Source organism: Hyperolius riggenbachi, chromosome 1, assembly GCF_040937935.1.
Source record: "Hyperolius riggenbachi isolate aHypRig1 chromosome 1, aHypRig1.pri, whole genome shotgun sequence".
Classification (NCBI taxonomy): domain Eukaryota; kingdom Metazoa; phylum Chordata; class Amphibia; order Anura; family Hyperoliidae; genus Hyperolius; species Hyperolius riggenbachi.
In genome coordinates, this window is record NC_090646.1 from 412,679,810 (window position 1) to 412,704,326 (window position 24,517).

At 41.9% G+C, this 24,517-nt stretch overlaps 1 protein-coding gene across 4 annotated transcripts in view; it reads left to right on the forward strand.

Annotated features, from left to right (window-relative positions):
* The window catches only part of PIP5K1B (phosphatidylinositol-4-phosphate 5-kinase type 1 beta), a 233,510-nt gene that overhangs the window by 99,854 nt on the left and 109,139 nt on the right, over window positions 1-24,517 (forward strand). For all 4 annotated transcript variants that reach the window (XM_068236042.1, XM_068236025.1, XM_068236034.1 and 1 more), the window contains exons 4-6: window positions 10,641-10,771; window positions 18,078-18,195; window positions 22,527-22,679. In XM_068236042.1, coding sequence (XP_068092143.1) covers window positions 10,641-10,771; window positions 18,078-18,195; window positions 22,527-22,679 — 402 coding nt within the window. The remainder of the gene's footprint in view (window positions 1-10,640; window positions 10,772-18,077; window positions 18,196-22,526; window positions 22,680-24,517) is intronic.

Here is a 24,517-nt window from a genome sequence, read left to right on the forward strand (position 1 = left end):
ATCCGGGTGGTGGAAGACAGTGAGGGACTGATTAGCCTGAAGGGGGCTGGAGGAAGCCCCAGGTATGTATAAAACTTTACTTTTCATCCGTCTCAGTTTCCCTTTAATTTGTAGTCACCAAACCAAATTTTAATAACATATCAAATTATTTGATTTCATCAGCAAAGGGAGTGCATACATTTGCATAAATCAGCATCAGTGCAGAATTATTTCCATCTCGTTGACCATCTCTATTAGTGACATGGCTACACATCAGGCTTTATACTTACAGCATAGATGTTATTTAGTGTATATAAGAGATTCCTGTGTACACATCATATATACAGTCACAATCAGATATGTATATCTGACTTTAAAAATACGGGGACTGCTTTATTGAAGCAGCACAAGTAACTAATTTTGATTGGTTTATTTCATTTTTGTAGACTAAGCACAGCTATTACTGTATATATACTGTATATATACATTATTTTTAATGACTTTTATCTGAGAAATAGAACATTTTATCATATTTTCTATTTTAATTACAGTTACAAATTCATTAGGAGTCGGAGTCGGTGCATTTTTTCCCGACTCCGACTCCAGGCACCCAAAATTGCACGACTCCGACTCCACGACTCCGACTCCGACTCCACAGCCGTGGTTGAAAGTCCCTGTAACAGTCCTGCAAGCACATACAAGTTACAGTTTTGTCAGATTTCAAGTAAACTTGATGTGTGAGGAATATGGACGCTGCACCTTCATTCTCTTTTAAAATAACGCTTGTCTGGTAGTCTTGCCGATCCTTTGGCTTCAGTATTTCTTGAGTTACACACCAGCAACATGCTGGCATCCAGTAAAGTCAGACCACTTGATGTTCATATTTGTTCTTAGTCAAAGACAGAACAAAATATAGCTAGAGGATAAGCACAGCAGACAGACAAGAAGCATTTTAAGAATTGGCGCTTTTCATATTCCTCTCAGTTTAGGCTTCCTTTAAAGAGTAACTGCCAGGCTGCAAAAGCTAATTTAAACCTCTATTCTCCTGTGTTAAACAGTTTAGAAGGAAGCCAAAAAAGCAATACTGAAGTTAAAAATCTCTCTTACTATGATGTGTGCGGAACAGCAAGGCTGGTTATTCCCAAGCTCTGAAGGAGGCCGGCAGGACGCATAACAGATACTGCAAAGCATTCTGGGGCTGCCTCTTCTCCCCACTGCAGTACCTTGGGTCATCCCCTTCATTTCCCTATCACGCCCTAAGGCTGCTTTTACAGTGAGAAGTTACAGGCTCATGTTACAGCAGCTTGTAACAGCAGACAGCACTGAAAAATCACAGGGCACATGTTCCGTTAGAGTATACTGCATGAGTCCACTATTGTTCCTAACCACATGGCTAATTAATATTCATTGCACAGTAGTGTTGTCCATTAGGATCTTTTTTGTGAGTCGAATCATCAGGAAGCAGGGAGGATATGACATCACAATTGGCTTCATAGGAGACAGACAAACATGGAACCTGCCATGAGCTGTCAGGAGCATCGTTCTCTGCAAATACTATATAAAAATTCTGTGAAATCCAAACATGGACAGTGAAATGCATATGTAATGCAAGTACAGCCAATGTTTAGCTACTGATATATGTGTGTTTTTTTTTTCTCTGAGACCCTATACCTAACAGCTCCTCTTTAAAGATGACTGATAAATAAAAGTTCACCTCAAAAAAAGCAATAGGCCATACACGAGAATTACCAAGTCATATTATAACTTTGCATCTAAAGCACCTTTTTTGAAGAAGGCTTTTTCTTTTGTTTTAGCTAATTAAGGTTTTAAAAATGTGGTAATTTGCAAGGCTAGATTTATATTTTCTCTGCCCTAAGGCCAACTTTCTTGCAGCTCCACTTCTATGGGCAGCATCCCCCTCCTATTCCTTTTGCAGCCCCTACTCAATTTATGTATTCAGTTACATACAGATCACTAGACAGCAGCTCCCTATTTCCATATGTTGTTCATTATTTGCAACCTCTATATTCCATTTGCAGCCTCTGACAAGCCGCCCCTTTTCCAGGCCATTGTGGCCTTTTCAGAAATGGTCCCTGGTTATATGTGATGCAGGAAGGGACTTGACAGAACAGAGCATAGACAAAACTGTATGAATAAATCAGATTCTGCACCTCTGTAAGTTTACACTGCAGGGGATGTTGAGGGGTAGATTTAGCACATATAGGGGATAAAGAGGCGCCCTGGTTGTTAAAACAACTAAAAATGAATGGGTCTGAGCCTGCTTCCTCAGGCCAAAAGTGCCAGCTCCCTGACCTAGCGATCTAGAGACGGTTGGCACTTTTATTGGCCTGAGGAAGCAGGCTCAGACCCGTGAAACGCGTTGCCTGTGCTTTGTTATTAAAAATTCTTTGTCTAAGAATTTCGTCTCTTAGGTAAGCCACCTCACTGTTTTTAACGTATTTTATACTACCAGGGCGCCTCTTTATCCCCTATATGTTCCAGACCAGGTGCTTTCAGATAATTTATTTGCCATGTGCTAAGCAAAGAGCTTTTACACACATAGTTACATAGTTACATAGTTACATAGTTACTTTGGTTGAAAAAAGACATACGTCCATCGAGTTCAACCAGTACAAAGTACAACACCAGCCTGCTCCCTCACATATCCCTGTTGATCCAGAGGAAGGCGAAAAAACCCTTACAAGGTAAAAATTCCTTCCCGACTCCAGATGGCAATCAGATAAAATCCCTGGATCAACATCATTGGCATTACCTAGTAATTGTAGCCATGGATGTCATTCAACGCAAGGAAAGCATCTAAGCCCCCTTTAAATGCAGGTATAGAGTTTGCCATAACGACTTCCTGTGGCAATGCATTCCACATCTTAATCACTCTTACTGTAAAGAACCCTTTCCTAAATAAATGGCTAAAACGTTTTTCCTCCATGCGCAGATCATGTCCTCTAGTCCTTTGAGAAGGCCTAGGGACAAAAAGCTCATCCGCCAAGCTATTATATTGCCCTCTGATGTATTTATACATGTTAATTAGATCTCCTCTAAGGCGTCTTTTCTCTAGACTAAATAAACCCAGTTTATCTAACCTTTCTTGGTAAGTGAGACCTTCCATCCCACGTATCAATTTTGTTGCTCGTCTCTGCACCTGCTCTAGAACTGCAATATCTTTTTTGTAATGTGGTGCCCAGAACTGAATTCCATATTCCAGATGTGGCCTTACTAGAGAGTTAAACAGGGGCAATATTATGCTAGCATCTCGAGTTTTTATTTCCCTTTTAATGCATCCCAAAATTTTGTTAGCTTTAGCTGCAGCGGCTTGGCATTGAGTACGATTATTTAACTTGTTGTCGATGAGTACTCCTAAGTCCTTCTCCAAGTTTGATGTCCCCAACTGTATCCCATTTATTTTGTATGGTGTTAGACCATTGGTACGACCAAAATGCATGACTTTACATTTGTCAACATTGAATTTCATCTGCCATGTATGTGCCCATATAGCCATCCTATCCAGATCCTGTTGCAATATAACACTATCTTCCTTAGAGTTGATGATTCTGCACAATTTTGTATCATCTGCAAAAATAGCAACATTGCTCACTACTGTATCCACTAGGTCATTAATAAATAAATTGAAGAGCACTGGACCCAGTACAGACCCCTGTGGGACCCCACTGCTAACAGTCTCCCATTTTGAGTATGATCCATTGACCACAACTCTTTGTTTTCTGTCCATTAGCCAGTTCCCTATCCAAGCACACAGACTCTTCCCCAGTCCTTGCATCCTCATCTTTTGCACCAGACTTTTGTGGGGAACAGTGTCGAAGGCCTTAGCAAAGTCTAAGTATATCACATCTACAGCATTCCCAATATCCATATTAGCATTCACTACCTCATAAAAGCTGAGCATGTTAGTCAAACAGGACCTGTCTTTAGTAAACCCATGTTGATGCTGAGAAATAAGATTATTTTCTACTATGAAGTCATGTATAGTATCTCTTAGTAACCCCTCAAATAGTTTGCATACAACTGATGTTAAGCTTACAGGTCTATAATTTCCTGGATCTGATTTTTTGCCCTTCTTAAATAATGGGAAAACGTGGGCTGTACGCCAATCCACTGGGACTCTGCCAGTTGCAAGAGAGTCACAAAAGATAAGATAAAGGGGTTTATCTATAACTGAACTTAATTCCCTTAGGACCCGAGGATGCATGCCATCCGGGCCAGGTGCCTTGTCTATTTTTAATTTATTTAGTCTTGCCTTTACTTCTTCCTGCGTTAAGTATTTAATATTACAGTTAGAAGATTGAGACTCTTCCGCCTCTGTAATTTGCAACAGTGCTGTTTCCTTTGTAAAGACAGAAGCAAAGAAAGCATTTAATAACTCTGCCTTACCTTGGTCATCCACCATTGAGTTTCCACCTTCATCCTTTAGGAGTCCTATACAGTCAACCTTTCTTTTTTTAGAGTTGATGTACTTGTAAAACTTTTTTGGGTTAGATTTGATATCCCTAGCGATTTGATTTTCAGCTTCGATCTTTGCTAGCCTAATTTCTTTTTTACAATTTTTATTGCACTCCTTGTAATACAACAAAAAGTTATGCCACTGAGTGCTTGTATGGGACTGGGAAAACAGCTGTAGCCAGAGGTGGACTTTATAATTTACTGGCTTATTACAAGAGTGAGTCAGATATTACTGCGTTATATTACCCTAAGCATCACAAACAAATATTGGCCCCAAGTGCCTGTTTATTTTACTTCCTCGTGACCTACGTATGTGCAAATTCCATTAGCTAAATCTAAGTATCAGGTACATTTTTTCCCTCAAGCGTAGAGAACTAAATATCTCCTTCTAAATTTGCATGCCCTGCTTCTGCAAAGCACAGAACAACTAGCGCCTTTTTGCCTGCCAGAGCTGCATAGCGCAGCATGGGCAAAGTCTAATTTCTTTTCTTCAAATTATTTCCAAGAAACAAAGCTTTACAGCAGTCGCGTCGTGCTTCACAACACTGTTGCTTATATTCTAAAAGGCCTATCACGGCATTAAATATCCAGTACATAATATGTTTAACACACTTAAGGAATTACAATAACGGCCACACACAGATTCTCCTTGTGATTTGATGCAGAGGTGTAAAGGAAAAGAACAGAAGCCTGGTAAGAAAATGTAAGGGAAACCTTTGAGAAAAATTCCTGGAATTCCTCCGTTCATAGCTATGGCTTTACTGTATCTGGGTGATATAAAAGCAAACATTCTTGCCAGGAGTACATTTTAAATCGGCGCCGGTAGACTTGGGCGCAGGATACAGCGGTATATAGCTGTTCCTGCTTCTGCACAAGTCCGGGCCGATTTAATTACTATTCCCCCTCCAGGCCGACATGGATAGTGGGGGAATGAAATAATTCGGCTTCCAGCGATTGCTGGAGGCCGAATTATTATGTTTTTAAGCAACTTCGGCTCCGTCTTCTGACGGAGCCGATGTTACTCACTGAGCGCTTCAATAGGAATGATTCCCATTGAAGTCTATGGAGGTGCCAGCTGCGCCCAAATCTAGCAGCGCTGAAAAGCACTGCTCCGCTTGCCAGGTCTTCTGTGATCTGATTTCAGACACACCTCTCCATAAGACCTTGTAGAATGCGGCGCCATTTCTAACATTAATTACATACTGAAGTGTGTATAGACATAGGAACACAGTGGGACTGGTTTATCAAGGCAAGTGTATAGGAAAAAAAACACTGGAGCAAAAGAGGTGCAGTTTGCCAGAAAAAAAAGATGCTCTTTGGTTATTCTGGGCTTAAATGTGCCCCAAAGAATTTCCAGTAAGTTGAAAAACTCTTGCGTGTGATGATGTTGAGTACTTCTGACTGACTGCAATGTCTGTACTGTACAAGTGTCTGCAATAAACGGAATGACCATGTGGCTCTGCTCCATGGAGAGGTTATGAATTATATAGCCGATAACCCTATTTGTAAGATTAGGTTTATCCTATTGTAATAGCACTCAAACAAGCGTGAGTATGTTGTTTACCTTGTTTATTTTTATAAAGCTTGTTTACTTACTGGGATTATACCTCCCGAGGAAGGATACAGTAGATTGGATGTCTTGACTTCACAATGAGACTTGAAGGATTAGTACCAAAATCCTCTCAAGGTTTAATTCACTTTTGCTGAAGACATGGACAGATTTATTTTTAGGCTTCTCTGCTCCTCCTTTTCCTACGTAAATTTCTATTATGTTTTTTGGTTACATATATATTGTAACAGTCTTTTGTTTTTCCCAAAACTCAACCAATTTGTAGCGTTTGTAGCAAGGTTCTCAACTTCAATAATAATAGTAATAAACTGTAAGTGTTGGGTTAAAAGCAGTATTGTTTGATTTAATAATCAAAAAAGATTAGACTGCAAGTTCCTCATGGCACTTGCGAGTGTGCGATACGCAGATAGGAATGCACACTGTATGCGTGCCGTAATATTAACCCGCGCTGTGTGTGGTATATTTAGCGCACACCTTGTCATAACATGCCTTTTAAACCACCAACAAGCAAGAAAATACTCAAAATAGAACTTTTCCCACTAACTTTTAGGTACATTTTAAATTGTAAAATGCTGAAAAGTTATTTCAAGGAGACCGTGAAAATTATCTCCTAGGAGATAACTTAGGTCTAAAACATTTTTTCATTATTTTATTTTTCATTATAGAATTGTCAAATGTGGTACTGAGAAAGGTGTAGCATGAGTGAATAAATGACATGGTAAAACAAGCAAAACAAGACTTGAGCAATACTGGAATTAACAAGAATTCAGCTCAGTGATGTCAGCGGGGGTCCTTCTGCGCATGTGCGGACCTTCTGCGCTGAAGTCGCTCAGTAAAACTGAGCCGAGTAGCGGGGGTTGAGAGACCGCAGAGACGGTAGCTCATTAGCGGTATGTGTCGGCTGGGGATGTCATGTGGGCTACGGCTGGGGATGTCATGTGGGCTGGGGCTAGATTTTATGTTCGGGCATGCCTTATATTTAGAGAATAAGCGAAATTTCAGCTAGGTTTTATATTCAGGGTAAAGAGAGTAACTGCAAATTAAATTGTGAAGGTAATTTTTCTAATATTACGATGGTAATTGAGCCCAGTAATTATAGCACGAATGTGCCATAAACTCCTGCGTAGAAAACAAGAGTAGCTTAGATTCTGTTTAATGTGTTGTGTGCGAATTTGGCTTTAGTCATCATTTTAACAGTGTTTTTATATATGCATAATCCATCCCAAACCTTGTGTGTCAATTTATTTGCCTTTTGAAAAACAAAATTTCTTGGGCTGCCTTCTTCTGCATTTGCATTTCCCATATTCACTTGCATTAAGCAGAACTGCTTTGTTTGGCTAAAGGTCACTAGCATTGTACCTGACATTGCTGGTTCTCCAATGTTTGGTGGTCTCATGGATGACTTGTGTATATGCTGCCCTTATTTTCTTCTATATGCAAACTGTTTGGTCCAAAAGGAATTGACCAGAATGTGAATGATCATTGCCAGCTACACAAGGCTTGACGTGAATAAGCAATGCTAGACAAGCATGTTTCAGTAGAAAAATCAAAGATGGGGAGGAAAATTGTGGTAAGTCCCAACAATACAGTCTTGGTGATCTTGGATAAATTTCTTGTTCAGCTGTTTTGCCCAGTAAGAGCCATGTCTAATTATGTACATGCGAAAGACAACCGTGGACAGTAAAGGGTGATCAGACAAGCAAGCATGAACTAACAGTATTTGTACACATGACATCACATGAATAAAAATCATCTGAACGGATCCATCAGAATAGATAATTTGTTGTGCCTGAGATACATTGTGGGTTGTTATCTTTTTACATTGTTGAGCTGTTTTTTTAGCAAACAATTATTAGATGATATGTTGTGAATTTCCAAGGGCTTTAATATAGTATGTTTACAAGGCTTTATAGGCTGTTCTCTCAGCAAGCTGACTCATGCTGCTAGATAACACTCTGTCTGCGTCTCTGGTAAAACCGGAAAACGTCAGTCATCAGTGGTCCTTACTAAAGCTAGAGCAGTTTTTCAAAAGAAACAAAAAATTGGGGAAATGTGTTACGATCTCAGGTGTTATATTGAGTGCACTGCTATACTGTCTTGTAATATGAGTTTGCACCCTGTTTCAGCTTAGAGGAGCAATGAAAAAATGTGATGTCCAGAGCAGTTTTGTTGACATTTTCCAAAACACAGCCGTGATTGCAGCCAGAGGTGGTTTTACTGAGAATATAATTGGAATGTGAATACTTATGCAGCCTGAAATTCAGCTTTCTTGGACATGCAAAGTGTTAACTATGTTATTACCGGTATACGGAAATCAAAGATTGTAGCTTTCAATATACTCCAGTGTTCTCCCCAGAATTTGTATCCAGCCGGGTGGCATGAAAAAGTAGCCGGGTGGGGGAGCGCTTCGGCGCTTCTCTGCGCACTCTGCTTACAGCATAAGAGGCGGATGAGGAGATGAGCTGATGATAGCTGGATGGTCACCAAAAGAGCCTGGGGAGAACACTGTACTCTCATCTTAAGATCACTATCTCATGTACTGTCTGATCCTAAAAGCAAAAGAATTTGGGCATAAGAAGGAAGCACAAAAATAATTCAGATCAATGTCATCTGTCTATTGCTGGCATGGCACTTAATATTTTTCCTTCACATAAAATCACCTGGGACATTTTTCACACATGATCACATATACCAGTGCTGTCCAACTGGCGGGCCGCATCCGGCCCGCCAGGCCGCATCCGGCCCGCCAGGCCTTCTGCTGCGGCCCCCCTGCTGTGGCAGTGTTAGCCAAAGCTGAGGGGACTTTTCTTTTTGTATATATTTTTCCCCATGCCTCGCCTGCTGTAATGTAAATTTACAGCCCCCACTCCCCTCGATCCCCCGATGCTTCTGCTGCCGCCGCCTCACCTCAGATCGGCGGCAGGCAGGAGATAGGAACCAGCCACACCGGCGCATGGCAGCCGCATGGGGGACTTTAAATGCTGGACGTGACCGATGATGTCACTTCCTGCATTTAAATTCACTGCGCGGCTGCCATGCGCTGGACTGGCTGGTTGCTATCTTCTGCCCGGTTCGATCTGAGAGGTGAGGCGGAGGTAGGAAGGGGAGCGGAGGGGAGGGGAGCGGATGCAGAGAGGAGAGGGGCGGTAATTAGTACATTGTAGCACCCGACCTGACTGCATTTTGTGGGCGGATTTGGGGCCAATCTGACTGCATTTTGTGGGCAAATTTGGGGCCAATCTGACTGCATTTTGTGGGCGAATTTGGGGCCAATCTGACTGCATTTTGTGGACGAATTTGGGGCCAATCTGACTGCATTTTGTGGGCGGATTTGGGGCCAATCTGACTGCATTTTGTGGGCGGATTTGGGGCCAATCTGACTGCATTTTGTGGACGAATCTGCGGCCAATCTGATTGCATTTTGTGGGCAAATCTGCGGCCAATGTGATTGCATTTTGTGGGCAAATCTGCAGCCAATCTGGTTGCATTTTGTGGGGGGGAATCTGATATCACTGTAATTGCATGTTGTGGAAAAATCTTCTGCTATATTTTTTATTTTGCCCCCCATGGTGGAGGTCTGCCGGCCCTCCACCATGTGGTCTGGAAAAAAGTTGGACAGCACTGACATATACCATCACCAGAGAATATACTAGACCAGATAATTCATAGAGAACAGTGCCAAATCATTGGACTACCCAGTGAATCTTTGATGGACCCCCAAATGTTTGCATCCCCTTCCTCCTACCTCACCCCCCCCTCCCCCCTGGTAACCTCCACAACCAGGATGCCAATCTTCTAGGGATCATAGAACTGTGACTCACTGACTTCCCTAACAGTGAGGCCACTATGAGTTTCTTCAGCCATAACAAGTGTGACCACAACATTGCCTATTATGGGGGGAAAGAGGTGGGCTGTGTAACTGAGGGAGGGTGGGTGCTTGAGGCTTGAACAGCCATGAAAACCCTGTGGCTGCAGGGGATGATTCCCCAGTAGTTGTACATATGTGTACTTGCTGTACTAAGCTTGGCACTGCTATCCTGTTGGTGGAACAGATGTGTGTGCAGGTCTCACTTACTCTCTCTGCAGACATGGATATACAATGTGTAAACTAAATGTAAAAAAAATGCAAATAAACTAATCAACGATAACACAACAAGATATAGAAAAAGTAGGGTGAATCCTTATGCAAGATACTGTATGTAGAGAAGTAGTGATGTGTGAAAATGTAACACTGCAATCCTGAATTGTTTTAGTGGGATTCTATCTGTCTATGGAAGGGATGTGTGTCTTCGATATGTCATACATGTCATAGTCTGGTATGTGATGAGCAGGTAATGGAAAACAAGCTTTTTAATCTTCAGAGAAAGCTCTCTACTTTTCTGTCATTTGAACACTAGAGGTCATTGCTTCAGGTGATTACAGGTCAACATTTTCTTTCTTCTTTTGCCAGATAATTCAGACATCGTCCAGGCAATTATCTCAGAAATAACATTTTAGGTCCTTTCATATCAAGTCAATAAATATCTGCACAAAGAAAGCTTACAGAGTATAACAATAGCTTGCTTGTTGAAAACCAAATACATACCAATGCATTTTCTATGTCTTTCCCTTGCAGACAGCATCATCAGCAATCAAAGACATGATTCAGTTGGGAATACACTATACAGTTGGTAACCTAACATCCAAACCAGACAGAGATGTGCTTATGCAAGACTTTTATGTAGTGGAGAGTGTCTTCTTACCAAGGTAAGGCTGTGTCTTCAGAAACACTGCACTGTTTACAAAGCATTAGCACTTCACTATGTCAGCACCACTGCATGCATATTATAAGGCTTTCTAGTGAGATATATTCAGTGAGGAGAAGTAAATGTGTAGATCAAGCATCTTATTAGGTACAGAACAATTATAAAAAACAGGAAAATCTGTGCATGACTGTTGGCTCCATGAAGCTGGCCCCCCTACAATCAGCACAAATAAAAATTTCTTCATCTTTGGTTAGTGCTTCATTTGTGCCCATTTGTTCCGCAAAAAAATAAGATTTGTGCTGCTTTTGTTTTGGAAGATAATAGCACTTATTTTCTCCAAAACTATAACATGACCCAGCCCTCGTAGAACAATGTATGGGCATGGAATGGGTATGGATGGATAGTGCTGTGTGTGTGCTCATTTGTGCTGCAAAAATCATCTTTCTATCTTTTATAGTTTTTGAGATATTCACGTTTCTATAAAGGTCAAAAGTTCTCAGCCTTAACCACTTGCCGACCGCGCACTCATAACGCGTGTCGGCAAAGTGGCAGCTGCAGGACCAGCGACGCACAGCTGCGTCGCCGGCTGCAGGCTAATTAATCAGGAAACAGCCGCTCGCGCGAGCGGCTGCTTCCTGTTAATTCACGGCGGGGGGCTCCGTCAATAGCCTGCGGGCTGCTGATCGCAGCTCGCAGGCTAAATGTAAACACAAGCGGAAATAATCAGCTTTGTTTACATTTTTACAACGCTGCTAACAGTAGCAGTGTTGTACAGATGAGCGATCCCCGGCCAATCAGCGGCCGGGGATCGCTGTCACATGACAGGCAGGAGCCTGTTAAAGGCTGCACAGGACAGATCCGTTCCTGTGCAGCCTCCGATCTCCGGGACAGGGAGGGAGAAGAGGGAGAGGGGGAATCCTGCAGTGGAGGGGGCTTTGAGGTGCCCCCCCACCACCCACACGAATGCAGGAGTGATCAGCCCCCCCCAGCACATCATCCCCCTAGTGGGGGAAAAAGGGGGGCGATCTGGTCGCTCTGCCTGTTATTTGATCTGTGCTGGGGGCTGTAGAGCCCACCCAGCACAGATCTTAGTAATAAGCGCTGGTCCTTAAGGGGGGGTAAAGGCTGAGTCCTGAAGTGGTTAATCAACTTTTGCAATGTGTGTTTTGTAATCGTACTCAATGCCAAGCCGCTGCAGCTAAAGCTAACAAAATTTTGGAATGCATTAAAAGGGAAATAAAAACTCGAGATGCGAGCATAATATTGCCCCTGTTTAACTCTCTAGTAAGGCCACATCTGGAATATGGAATTCAGTTCTGGGCACCACATTACAAAAAAGATATTGCAGTTTTAGAGCAGGTGCAGAGACGAGCAACAAAATTGATACGTGGGATGGAAGGTCTCACTTACCAAGAAAGGTTAGATAAACTGGATTTATTTAGTCTAGAGAAAAGACGCCTTAGAGGAGATCTAATTAACATGTATAAATACATCAGAGGGCAATATAATAGCTTGGCGGATGAGCTTTTTGTCCCTAGGCCTTCTCAAAGGACTAGAGGACATGATCTGCGCATGGAGGAAAAACGTTTTAGCCACTTATTTAGGAAAGGGTTCTTTACAGTAAGAGTGATTAAGATGTGGAATGCATTGCCACAGGAAGTCGTTATGGCAAACTCTATACCTACATTCAAAGGGGGCTTAGATGCTTTCCTTGGGTTGAATGACATCCATGGCTACAATTACTAGGTAAGGCCTAATGATGTTGATCCAGGGATTTTATCTGATTGCCATCTGGAGTCGGGAAGGAATTTTTCCCTTTAGGGGCCAATTGGACCATGCCTTGTAAGGGTTTTTTCGCCTTCCTCTGGATCAACAGGGATATGTGAGGGAGCAGGCTGGAGTTGTACTTTGTACTGGTTGAACTCGATGGACGTATGTCTTTTTTTCAACCAAAATAACTATGTAACTATGTAATGTTGTGAGGGGCTGAGCCTTTATAAAGGGGGGCCAGAGCCGTGCTGAGGCGGATGGGCTCCAGCCTCTGAGCATATGGTTGCAAGGGCAATGAGAGGGAGCCCGACATCTATATATAATTTCATCTCCCCCCCCCCCCCCCCCCCCGCCCTGCAGGTTGTGTGGTGCACTCATCGGCCCCTCCTCTCCCCCTTCCCCGGCAGCAATCTGGACCGCAGGGCCCAAGCAGGGAGAATTATAAGCAGCCCAGAAACACCCATCTCTCCTAGGTTCCAGGTGCTGGAGGTTCCATCTGTCTGCCCTGCAACACTGCAGCTCTGAACTTGAAGCAGATCGGTGTTGTTGCAGAGCAGACAGACTGAACATAGATGAATACCCCATTCTTAAAGTGAACCAGAAACGAAGCAACCTAATGTATTTTACCATTTATATCAGTGGGGACATTAGAGAAAACAATTACCCTGCTCTCTGTTTCATTTTTAACTGTTCAGGTTGCTTCTTAACAGGCATGATAAAATCCCTGACTGAGCATTCAGTCTGGCTTTGCTCAGGAATTTTTATAGCTGAGTCTGTTCTCTGGTGTCTTTTCAAGCCCATGCCTGCCCCTTGTGGCTCTGCTCAGGAATCATTATAGCTGAGACATTATAGCAAAGCCAGACTGAATGCTCAGTCGGGGATTTTATCAGGGCTGATTAGAAGCAAGCTGTGCAGTGCAGAATGAAACAGAAAGCATGGTAGATGTTTTCTCTAATGTTCCCACTGATATGTATGGTAAAATACATGAGGGTGCTTCGTCTCTGGTTCACTTTAAAGAACAACTGAAGTAAGAATAATATGTAGGCTGACACATTTATTTCCTTTTAACCTCTTGCCGACCGCGTCACGCCAGTAGGCGTGGCCGCGGCGGCAGCCCCAGGACCGCCTAACGCCAATTGGCGTAAAGTCCTGGGGCTCTGTTTTGCAGGAGATCACGCGCAGGCTGCGCGCGCATCTCCTGCTTGGGGGGCGGAGCTCCGCCCCGCCTTCAGTCTCCGAGCGGCTATTGCCGCTCGGGAGACTGTTAGACGGCGTGATCGCCGTCTATTTGCTCTGTGCAGCGCTGCGATCAGCAGCAGCGCTGCACTGGGGACAGCCGTGTGACACGGCTGTCCCCCTGGGGGACAAGAGAGCGATCGGCTCTCATAGGCAGAAGCCTATGACAGCCGATCGCCGTAATTGGCCGGCTGTGGGGAGGGAGGGAGCGAGGGAGGGAAGGGGGTTAAAGGAAGAGGGTTTTTTTTAAAATAAAAAGGCAACACAAATATTTATTTAAAAAAAAATAAACATGGGGGGAGCGATCAGACCCCACCAACAGAGAGCTCTGTTGGTGGGGAGAAAAGGGGGGGGGAATCACTCGTGTGCTATGTTGTGCGGCCCTGCAGCTTGGCCTTAAAGCTGCAGTGGCCTTTTAAACTAAAAATTGCCTGGTCACTAGGGGGGTTTAGCCCTGCAGTCCTCAAGAGGTTAATTAAACAATACCAGTTGCCTGGCAGCCCAGCTGATCTATTTGGATGCATTAGTGTCTCATTCACCCACCTGAAACAAGCATGCAGCTAATCTTTCAGATCTCAAATCGGCATATGCTTGTTCAAGGTTTATGGCTGAAAGTAGAGGCAGAGGATCAGCAGGATAGCCAGGCAACTGGTATTATTTAAAATGAAATAAATATGTCAGCCTCCATATCCCTCTTGTTACAGTTGTCCTTTAAAATGGTAAGCTTGTAAGGGCAGGGCTCACTCCCCTATTGAGTCCTGCGATTGCAGGGTGTTCTGTTAGACACCTGTCTGTACTTGTTACTGTCACACATGCAGTAAATTACCTTGTCTGTTTTAAGCCTGGATGTTCACATCTTGCTTTGTACAGTATGACAGAAGATTACAGCTATTAGAACAATAATGCATAACAATGTTTGGTAAGAGCTCTGCCAGTACGTACAAGCAGTAGGAGACAGATAGTTCTGTCAAATAAAAATGTAAAGTACAAGCAAGTAGCTCTATGCTGCCACAAAATCAGATCTATATTTAGATAAATGTTCTCGGCGCTCACATAATTCTGTAACTGGTATTATAGTGCAAGACTAAATACTTACCAGGATAGTCTAAATATTAATAAAAAAGTACTTAACCTTCCCAGTTTGTAATAGGATTTACACGTAGCACCAGTCCATAAGCTGGACATGACGCAGTGTATGTGAACTGTCTCATGCGTGATGGAAATAGAGTTGGCTTGGCATGATCTGAAGCCTTTAAAAGTACCCCATACAGTATGTGCCATTTATGCATAACAGAAATCCTTTGTAAATATTAATTCATGTCTTATAATTCTGTGTGATTTTACTTGATTTATATACAATACATATGATTATTGTTGCTTATGACTAAAAGATATCCAATTGAGAAGTCTTTATACTTCAATCATCAGGTCACAGTAACTGGATAGTGTAAGCAGTGGCTGGATAGTGTACCGATTAAGGGACCTGCATCTGACACAGGAGACCAGGTTTTGAATTTTAGCTCTTCCTTTTCAGTAAGCCAGCACATATTCAGTAAGGAGACATTGGGCAAGACTCCCTAACACTGCTACTGAGTGCGCCCTAGTGGCTGCATCTTTGGTGCTTTGAATTTGCTAGGAGAAAAGTGTGATATAAATGCACTGTATCTTGACCGTACTGGAGCTGAACCTTACTCTGGTTTTACCTCAGCCACTGCAGGCCAGGAATAGATAGTCATATGTTAAGACATTGCTTGTGTGCTGGGAAATACATTTATCCCTGAACATGCAGCTTGTTGGGGCTAATCGTTAGTGGAAAACCAAGAAAGATCTTCAGAAGTAATTGGCCACATAGATTTAAAACCACTTTACTCACTTCTACGATAATATAACGTTATGATGTGTTGAATTAGTGTACAAGGGTGATATATGTATATATATATATATATATATATATATATATATATATATATATATATATATATATATATTCTCAAAAAAATAAAGGAAACACAAAAATAAGGCATTCTAGATCTGAATGAATGAAATATTCTTATTAAATACTTCATTCTTTACATAGTTGAATGTACTGACAACAAAATCACACAAAAATTATGAATGGAAATCAAATTTATCAACCCGTGGAGGTCTGGGTTTGGAGTCACTGACAATTAAAGTTGAAATAAAACACTACAGGGTGATCCAACTTATATGTACTGTCCTTATAACAAGACAAAATGAGGCTCACTAGTGTGTGTGGCCTCCACGTGCCTGTATGACCCCCCCTCCCCTACAACACCTGGGCATGCTCCTGATGAGGTGGCAGTCTGGCAGATGGTCTCCTGAGGAATTTCCTCCCTGGACAGTCTGTTGTGCAACGTGGCGTTGGTGGAAGGAGCAGGACATATTGTCTCAGATGTGCTCAATTGGATGCAGGTCTGAGGAACTGGCAGGCCAGTCCATAGCATCAATGCCTTTGTCGTGCAGGAACTGCTGACACACTACAGCCACATGAGGTCTAGCATTGTCTTGCATTAGGAGGAACCCAGGGCCAACCGCACCAGCATATGGTCTCACAAGGGGTCTGAGGATCTCATCTCAGTACCTAATAGCAATTAGACTACCTCTGGTGAGCACATGGAGGGCTGTGCGGCCCCCTAAAGAAATGCCACCCCACACCTTTACTGACCCACTGCCAAACCGGTAATGCTTGATTATGTTGCAAGCAGCAGAACATTCTGCACGGCATCTCCAGACTCTGCCACTGCCCCTGCTTTCATCTGTGAAGAGCACAGGGCCCCAGTGGTGAATTTGCCAATCTTGATGTTCTCTGGAAAATGTTGTCCTGCAAGTTGTTTGGCTGTAAGCTCAACCCCTACCTGTGGATGTCGAACCCTCATACCACCCTCATGGAGTCTGTTTCTGACCAGTGAAGCAGACACATGCACATTTGTGGCCTGCTGAAGGTCATTTTGCAGGACTCTGGCAGTGCTCAGGATTCGTCCTTGCATAACGGCAGAGGTAGCGGTTCTACTGCTGGGTTGTTGCCCTCCTATGAACTCCTTCATATCTCCTGATATACTGGCCTGTCTCCTGGTAGTGCCTCCATGCTCTGGACCCTACACTGACTGACACAGCAATCCTTCATGCCACAGCTCGCATTGATGTGTCACCCTGGATGTGTCACCCTGGATGAGCTGCACTACCTGATCCACTTGTGTGGGTTGTAGACTCCACTAGAGTGAAAGCACTGCCAGCATTCAAAAGTGACCAAAACATCAGCCAGAAAGTATAGAAACTGAGAAGTGGTCTGTGGTCACCACCTACAGAACCACTCCTTTATTGGGGATGTCTTGCTAATTGACTATAATTTTCACCAAGGTGTCTATTTCATTTGCACTACGGCATGTGAAACTGATTGTCAATGTTGCTACCTAAGTGGCCAATTTGATTTGATTTCAAAGAAGTTTGATTGACTTGGAGTGTCATTGTGTTGTTTAAGTGTTCCCTTTATTTTTTTTGAGCAGTATATATATATATATATATATATATATATATATATATATATATATACATACACGCAAACACACTCAAAGGGTTAATGGCCGTTTGCATTTAAACAGCTAAATACATTCACCACATCTGCACACTTAAAGGTAGATCATCAAAACTTTCATTTATTCATCTTCATTAAAACCGTAATTATTTACAATTACATCAAACCTTATGACAAGTGGCAGTCAGGGAGGTGTGCTTGTGGTCTACGTTTCACGCAGCAATAGGCTCTTTCTCCAGGCCTGTGAGAACTGCCTATTGCAGATATAAACATCAACCACAATCCTTCTGACCTCCCTGGACTGCTTGTCTGCTATTCGTCATAGTTTTTTATGCAATTTTGGATAATTACGGTTTTAATGAAAACAAGTAAATTCAAATTTTATTGATCTACTTTCAAGTGTGCGGTTGGGATGAATTTCTTTCTTAAATCTTCAAATGCAAATGATAACTGAGCAAAGCTGGTAGTAAAGATAACCTCCGTGTCTCCCCAAAAATGTGATCAGCCACATGAGGTGAGGATTATGTAACATATTCTGGCACCTAAGGGTCCTTTGTATGGAACGTTAGCTAGGGAAAACTAGAAATTGGCTATGGTCTTTGTTATGGTATGTTGGATAAGTAATGAAGTCTATTAATGATCCATTCAAATTGTGGATGGATACTTTAATTGTTGTGGTAATAAGTAAATCTATGAATGAATATTCATGTTCTGTTTAATGACTTGCCTTTTCTCTCTCCAAACACAGAGAAGGGAGCAGTTTAACCCCAGCCCATCATTACCCTGACTTCAGATTTAAGACTTACGCTCCATTAGCATTCCGATACTTCAGGGAGCTTTTTGGCATTAAACCTGATGATTACCTAGTAAGAACATTGTTTCATTGTTTTATTTTTATAAAGATTTGTTTTTACATTCCAAGTGCTATTGATCCGCTGTAATGTTGGGTTTGTAAATTTGAAATATATGTAAAAATGGCATTACATGTTAAAGTGGAAGTTAAACAAGAATGCCAGTTCAGTGGAAAAGTAGTGTATTGTTATGAAAAGCGAAGAAGCTAAAGCTAAATGTACCTGCATATACTACATAGCAGCTATACATATAAGTGTAGGTCAGCTGCAAAGACTATTATTATTGTTTTGGGGATTTTTTTTGCCAAATAATTCATTGATCATGGAGACTCAGATCAATCCACTGTTCATATCCATTGTGGAGTGAGGAGTGGAAAGAGGAAGCTTGTCTAGTGTCCTCTTGTCTTAAAAGGAACCTGAAGTTAGAGGAACATGGAGGCTGCCATCTTCATTCTGTAACAAACAACTTCAGTTGCATGACGTCTGTGCTGATGCTCTGTCAGTAATACCTTGGCTGGCCCAGAATGATCATGCAGATCAGATGCTAACTCTGGGCTGACTCCACTGGCTGTTTGCTTGCTGCAGTTGAGTTGACTCAAAAACAACTAAAGCCTAAAGCTCAGCATGACAGCCAGGGAACTGACATTGTTTATAGGAGAATGAAGATGGCAGCCTCTGTATTCATTGTACTGCAGGTACCCTTTAATATGAAATGATAGCAATTCACCCAGGTTGTTCTCGCTCCAGAGAGGTGGACTGAGGAATGTAGAAAGTGTTATGGAGAAAAACAATGCTCAGTGTAGTTTGCCTTCTTAAAACAGAAGGTATATTTGATAATTCAGCTTTAAGCGAGTGACTGTGGTCTCCCACAATGCATCTCTACTGAATATGCAAATTATCTCTTATTGCATATTCAGTATTGCTGCATTGTGGGAGACCACGGTCACTCGCTTAAAGCTGATTTATTGCAAATACCTTTTATTTTAAGACAGCAAACTACACTGAGCATTACTTTTTAGTAGGATGGCTTCTTTTGTCTCTTTTAGTCCCCTATACTTTCCTTGCAGTTTTGGGTCACCCCAAGCTGCTTGGGTATTCTGTAGAAAAGCAATCAACCTCTAAACTGACAGCAAAAAGTTAGTTTAGGGATTGAGCACTGAATTTGTTTTTCTCTTTGTGGGAGGAGTTAAGTGTTAGATACAGGTTAGTGGTAGAGAAAAGTTAGAGTCAGGGAACACACTTGTCTTTCAGTTTTCTGCACGCGTTTTTCTGCATACTTTTTCTGCACACCAAGTGTGTTTCTATTCAGGAAAACACGCACGTTTTTTTCACAGCAGCTGATGTAATTGATAGAGAAAACTGACAAAATGTGCAGAGTCATCATGCAGAACGTCAGTTTTTTTTCTGCACGTGAACAACATATTAAGTGTGAACTAGCCTATTGATTAACATGAGTTCTCAGTTTTTCTGTGCAGAAAACCCACACGAAAACAGTCAAGTGTGTTCCCTGCCTGAAGTTTAGTGCTTGCTAGCAATGGGTCTTAACAGAGCCTCATTTGTGGGAGCAGCCTGTGCTAATGAGGTGGCCAGGTTGAATAGTATACAGGTTTGCCATTTGCTTCTTGTCATGCAGATTCTATAGGCTGGGAGCTTGTAAAGTAATGGAGCCTGTTTAGGAGCATCAGGCGCAGAGATAGCTTTGGGTGTTGACTACTGACCATATAGTTATGTAACATTCCATCATAGCATTTATCCACTAGCTCGCCTGTTAAGTCAAACGGGTTAACATCTAAAAGAACATGTGAGAAACCTTTGGCCTTATTATAATTGTAATTTTTTGTAACCATCGATTATAGTAATTATTCCAAAGAAAGATATAATTAGACCTAAATACCCCTAAGTATATTTTCTGATTAAATCGTAATTGAGAACGCTGGCAAACTAATTGGCATATTTAAGCAGTTCATTAGCAGAAGTGTCTTGTGTGTGCATCTTGTAACCTTGACCTGGAAACTCTTCACATAGAGAAATATAAGGTTTATTCACACAGATAAGTTGATTCAACTCCCTAGAAAAATGAGTGGTGTCTTTTTAAGCTGCCAGCATACCACAGTATTTTTCTGTACACAAATATGCAAAGCTCTCTGTATTTCCTTTTGAAGCAAATCAGATTTTAGTAGCAATTTTTTTTTACTGATTTTCCCAGGGCTGTGGAGTCGGTACAAAAATCTTCTGACTCCGACTCCTCAGATTCTGAAACCACAGAGTCCGACTCCGGGTACCCAAAATGCCTTCGACTCCGACTCCTTAGTCTAATACTTAACAGGGCTGTGAATTTTGTACAAAAATCATCCGACTCCACAGTTTATGAAATCAATGACTCCGACTCCGGGTGCCCAAAATTGCCCCGACTCCAACTCTGACTCCACAGCCCTGGATTTTTCCCAGTTAGGAGAAAGTGAATGGCTCCTGGGAGTTCTTCCTGCGCACTTTCTTACTTTTTTTATGTACAGTATGCATAGATTAAAACTCACTGTATTTATGTCTTGTCTGTTTGATACTTAAAATGATTTAACCTCTTGTGGACTGGATGGCTTTGGCCGCTTTAAGACCAGAGCCGTCCATGCACTTTTAAGTGATGTGATTGCTGTGATTGACTCACGGCAATCACAGGGTTAGAAGCCAATATGGCTCAGCTGTTACTGCCAAATACTGTAACGACTAGCAATTTTTTGAGCAGCGAGCGGTCGTTTCCACGATCTCTCGACGTCGGTACAGGTACGGGATCACAACAGATCGGATCTTGAAGACTCTGTGCAAAGTACGTAGATCATTTGACTTCCCGTTCGTGCCCGTCGTGTAACATTGAGCACAATCTGCACGGTATTCGGATGCCCTGCTGTCAGCGGGAACGGTAAGAGCAAGGGGACCGCACGGCGGTGACTGAAATATACACCCTAGCAGGAATAACAGCTCCCAAACAGGGCAAAGATGTCAATCACCGCCAACCTGAAGAAGTTAAAGGATACTTCACTTTAGTACAAAAATCTATGTTTATATATCATCTCAGTTAGTAAGTGAATGTCTGTGAATATTACCCATCAACTTCATTTTGTGACTTTTATATCTTTTTGGAAACTTGCTGGAAACCATGGCAAAAGGATATGACTTTGGGGTTGATGCATTAAAACCAGTAAACTGCTGTGCACTTTGTCTGCAGTATTTGGCAAACACGTGCACTGTTATTGTAATATACGTGTTACCATAGCAACATGCACACTACACACATACTTAGGATCGAACAAATTGTGCAGTGTGTGCTACTCAAATGGTATAAGTACCGGTAAAATTGCCATGCGCTATCTGCGCACAGTCGATTTGCCGGCTTTTACTGCATCAGTAAAACAACTTTGTGTTAAAAAAAAAACCCAGATTCTCATGTCACTGGTTCATATGTCTGCACACAGCAGAAGGTAAAACTATACTGGTTCTTCCATGCCCCTCCAGATTGGTGTATTTACTGCAATTAGACATTCAGTTCACAGGGTGAAGAGATCAATGTATCCATGGAGATTCTGGCATATTTGCAGTATTTGGCAGTAACAGCTGAACTATATAGATCATTTTCCAGTGTCTTATTGTGAAGCCTACAGAAAGATTCCAAAGGGAGACCTGGGCAAATGCCTGAATGACTAATCTTCAGGCACCCAGGAGGTGAAATGAAATGGAAGCCAATCTGAAGCAGGAACATTCACTTTTTATGCAACTTGTTAAATACTTAAAATGTACAGAAGTATTTTAATAAGGATTTTTTTCTCTTAAAGCGGATCTGAACTCTTGCACAGGAAAACCTAGAGAAATGCAGCCTGTATGTATTTAGAGAGCTTAGCCTGTCTAATTCCCCCTCATTTGTGTCTAATCACAAGTTGTAATTTGATCACTCCCCTGTGTCAGCTGACTGCCACGACAAATAACCTAATTTTAAAGCACAGGATGTTAACAATGTGTCTGCTTCCATGAAAGCAGGAAGTAGAATCAGTGCAGATTTATTGTAGGATTTGTATCAGCTGTCACACAGAAATGTTTCTCTGTAAAGGTCATTATGCTGTTGTGTATCATTTAGAGCAGAGAGGAAGTTCTAAGTTCAGGTCCACTTTAAAGAATGTGGAAATGCAGTTTCAGTGCATTTTAAAACAGTTTACAAGACATAGTTTCTTTAGTGGGGAGTGAGAGGAGGCCAAACAGAAACAAGCCAGGTTCTAGAGCAAGCAAGGCAATGTTGTGTTAATGCAGAGCCAGGCTTTCTTTACATTACGTTAATGCAAATATAAATAATCCCTTTTCAGTATTCACTGTGCAGTCAACATTTGACTGAGCTGTCCAATCCAGGCGCAAGCGGCTCCATCTTTTTTGTTACCAGCGATGATGAATTTATCATCAAAACAGTTCAGCACAAAGAGGCCGAGTTTCTTCAGAAGCTGCTTCCTGGCTACTACATGGTAAGTAAACTTATGGCGAAAGTGTTGATCTGTATTAACGTGAACCTAGAGAAAATACTAAACTCATTGATGGTAGTCATTAAGAAATCTGTCCTTCCGCTCTTGTTTCTCAGGTTTCATGAAACCCACACAGCAATCTTGGCAACTACAATTATGTTTACAAGCTCCTGCACTGACATGATCAGAAATAATACCAAAATATTTAAATGAGTTAAAGTTAAAAGCAAATTTATACAAAATCTATGTTAGATAGATCATGTGTGCATAGGTTTTACAGTATAATGGGCTTGATTTATAAAGTGTCCCCAGAACTGGAGAACACTGAATAATGGGAAAAAAAAAATTTATCTGATAAACCTAGTCTGGAGTTTTTTTTTATTGATTTAATTAGGTAGCAAAAGTAAAGCCCTAATTCACCCTGCCAGAGATTTCTTTTGTTAGTAAAGGTGAATAGGGAGTTAATGCCATAATTTACACAGTTTCATATCTAATGCAGCCGTTCCGGAGAAATAATAATTGGAAAACATACAAAATATATAGTCACATAACCCCAAGACCTGTACACAAAATATAGAGCTGTCAACAAAGTGGGAGCTTCTTTCCATAGAGCCATCATATAACCCTGCCCACCTTGTTCCTCTATCTCCAGCTATGGAGTAAAGTGAGCAGGGTCAGCTGTGTGCTCACAGCAAAAGACTGGCTGGTGTCCCCTCCTAACTGCTCCCTGACTACTTGCTGTAGGGTAATAATTGGATAGGAGAAGGAGGAGTTTAGATAGCTCATAGACTGCTGTTCAAGGGGTACTATTGCAAAAATTATTATAAATAAGCTGTGGCAGACAGACGGAAGGCTGCTAGTAGTTAGCAGAGAGCAGCTAGCCATCATATCAGCACAGGGTGAGCTGATTTACTGACACATGTCTGTGTAGAAGAAAACAATTGGGTTTAAGAGCTATTTTTTTTAACACAAGCTATATGGTGAAATTTATGGTGTCTATATTAAATAATTGATGGTGGGGATATTAAGACAGCATACGTTTTGCCATAGTGCCCCTTGAAGTCCATCCAAACAGCATCTCACATTAGCAGTTAATAAAAAATGAATAATACAAAAACTGTGTATGTTCACTTCACAAACTTTGAACATTATCAATGATTGTATATTCAACACAATGGTCCTTATTCAATTCAAGTTTTCTCCGAAATTATATTTTTACACCTTATTAATTAAATACCCATTAAGCCACCAGCAAGCAAAAACATACTTTTTTCATCTACTTTAGGTACTTTTTCAGTTGCGGAGTGCTGAAAGGTTATTTTAAACAGAATATGAAAAAGTATCTCCTAGGACAGTGCTGTCCAACTGACGGCCCAGCCCACCAGAGGTCTTTCAGTGGCCTGCCTGTGTTTTCCTCCCTTCCATGGTTGCTCGTTCCTCTTCTCTCTTTTTTTTTCCTCTTGTTTCCCTTCGGCTTTTTTTCCCCCTTCGCTGCTCTGTCCACTCCACCCTCCGCTCAAGTTCTCCGCCCTCCCCACTGGATGTCTTTTCAGAAGACGTGCACAGTGATTGGTGTGAGAGCGACAGAGGCAGGAAAGGGGCGGCACAGATGGCTTCTCTCCCCATTTGAACGCTCCTGGCTTAGAACTTCAACAAATCATTGAACGTTTGATCAGAGCCATGCGTCAAGCCATTGCAACACGGCAGAGAGGTGAGAGAGTGCTCTGGGGATAGGGTGAATAGCAACGCTACCAGGCTCCATCCCCGACAGCAGCAGTTCCTATTAGCGGTGGAATGCCTTTTCCTATCATCATTGGGCTGCAATGCAACCCAGCGCGGGA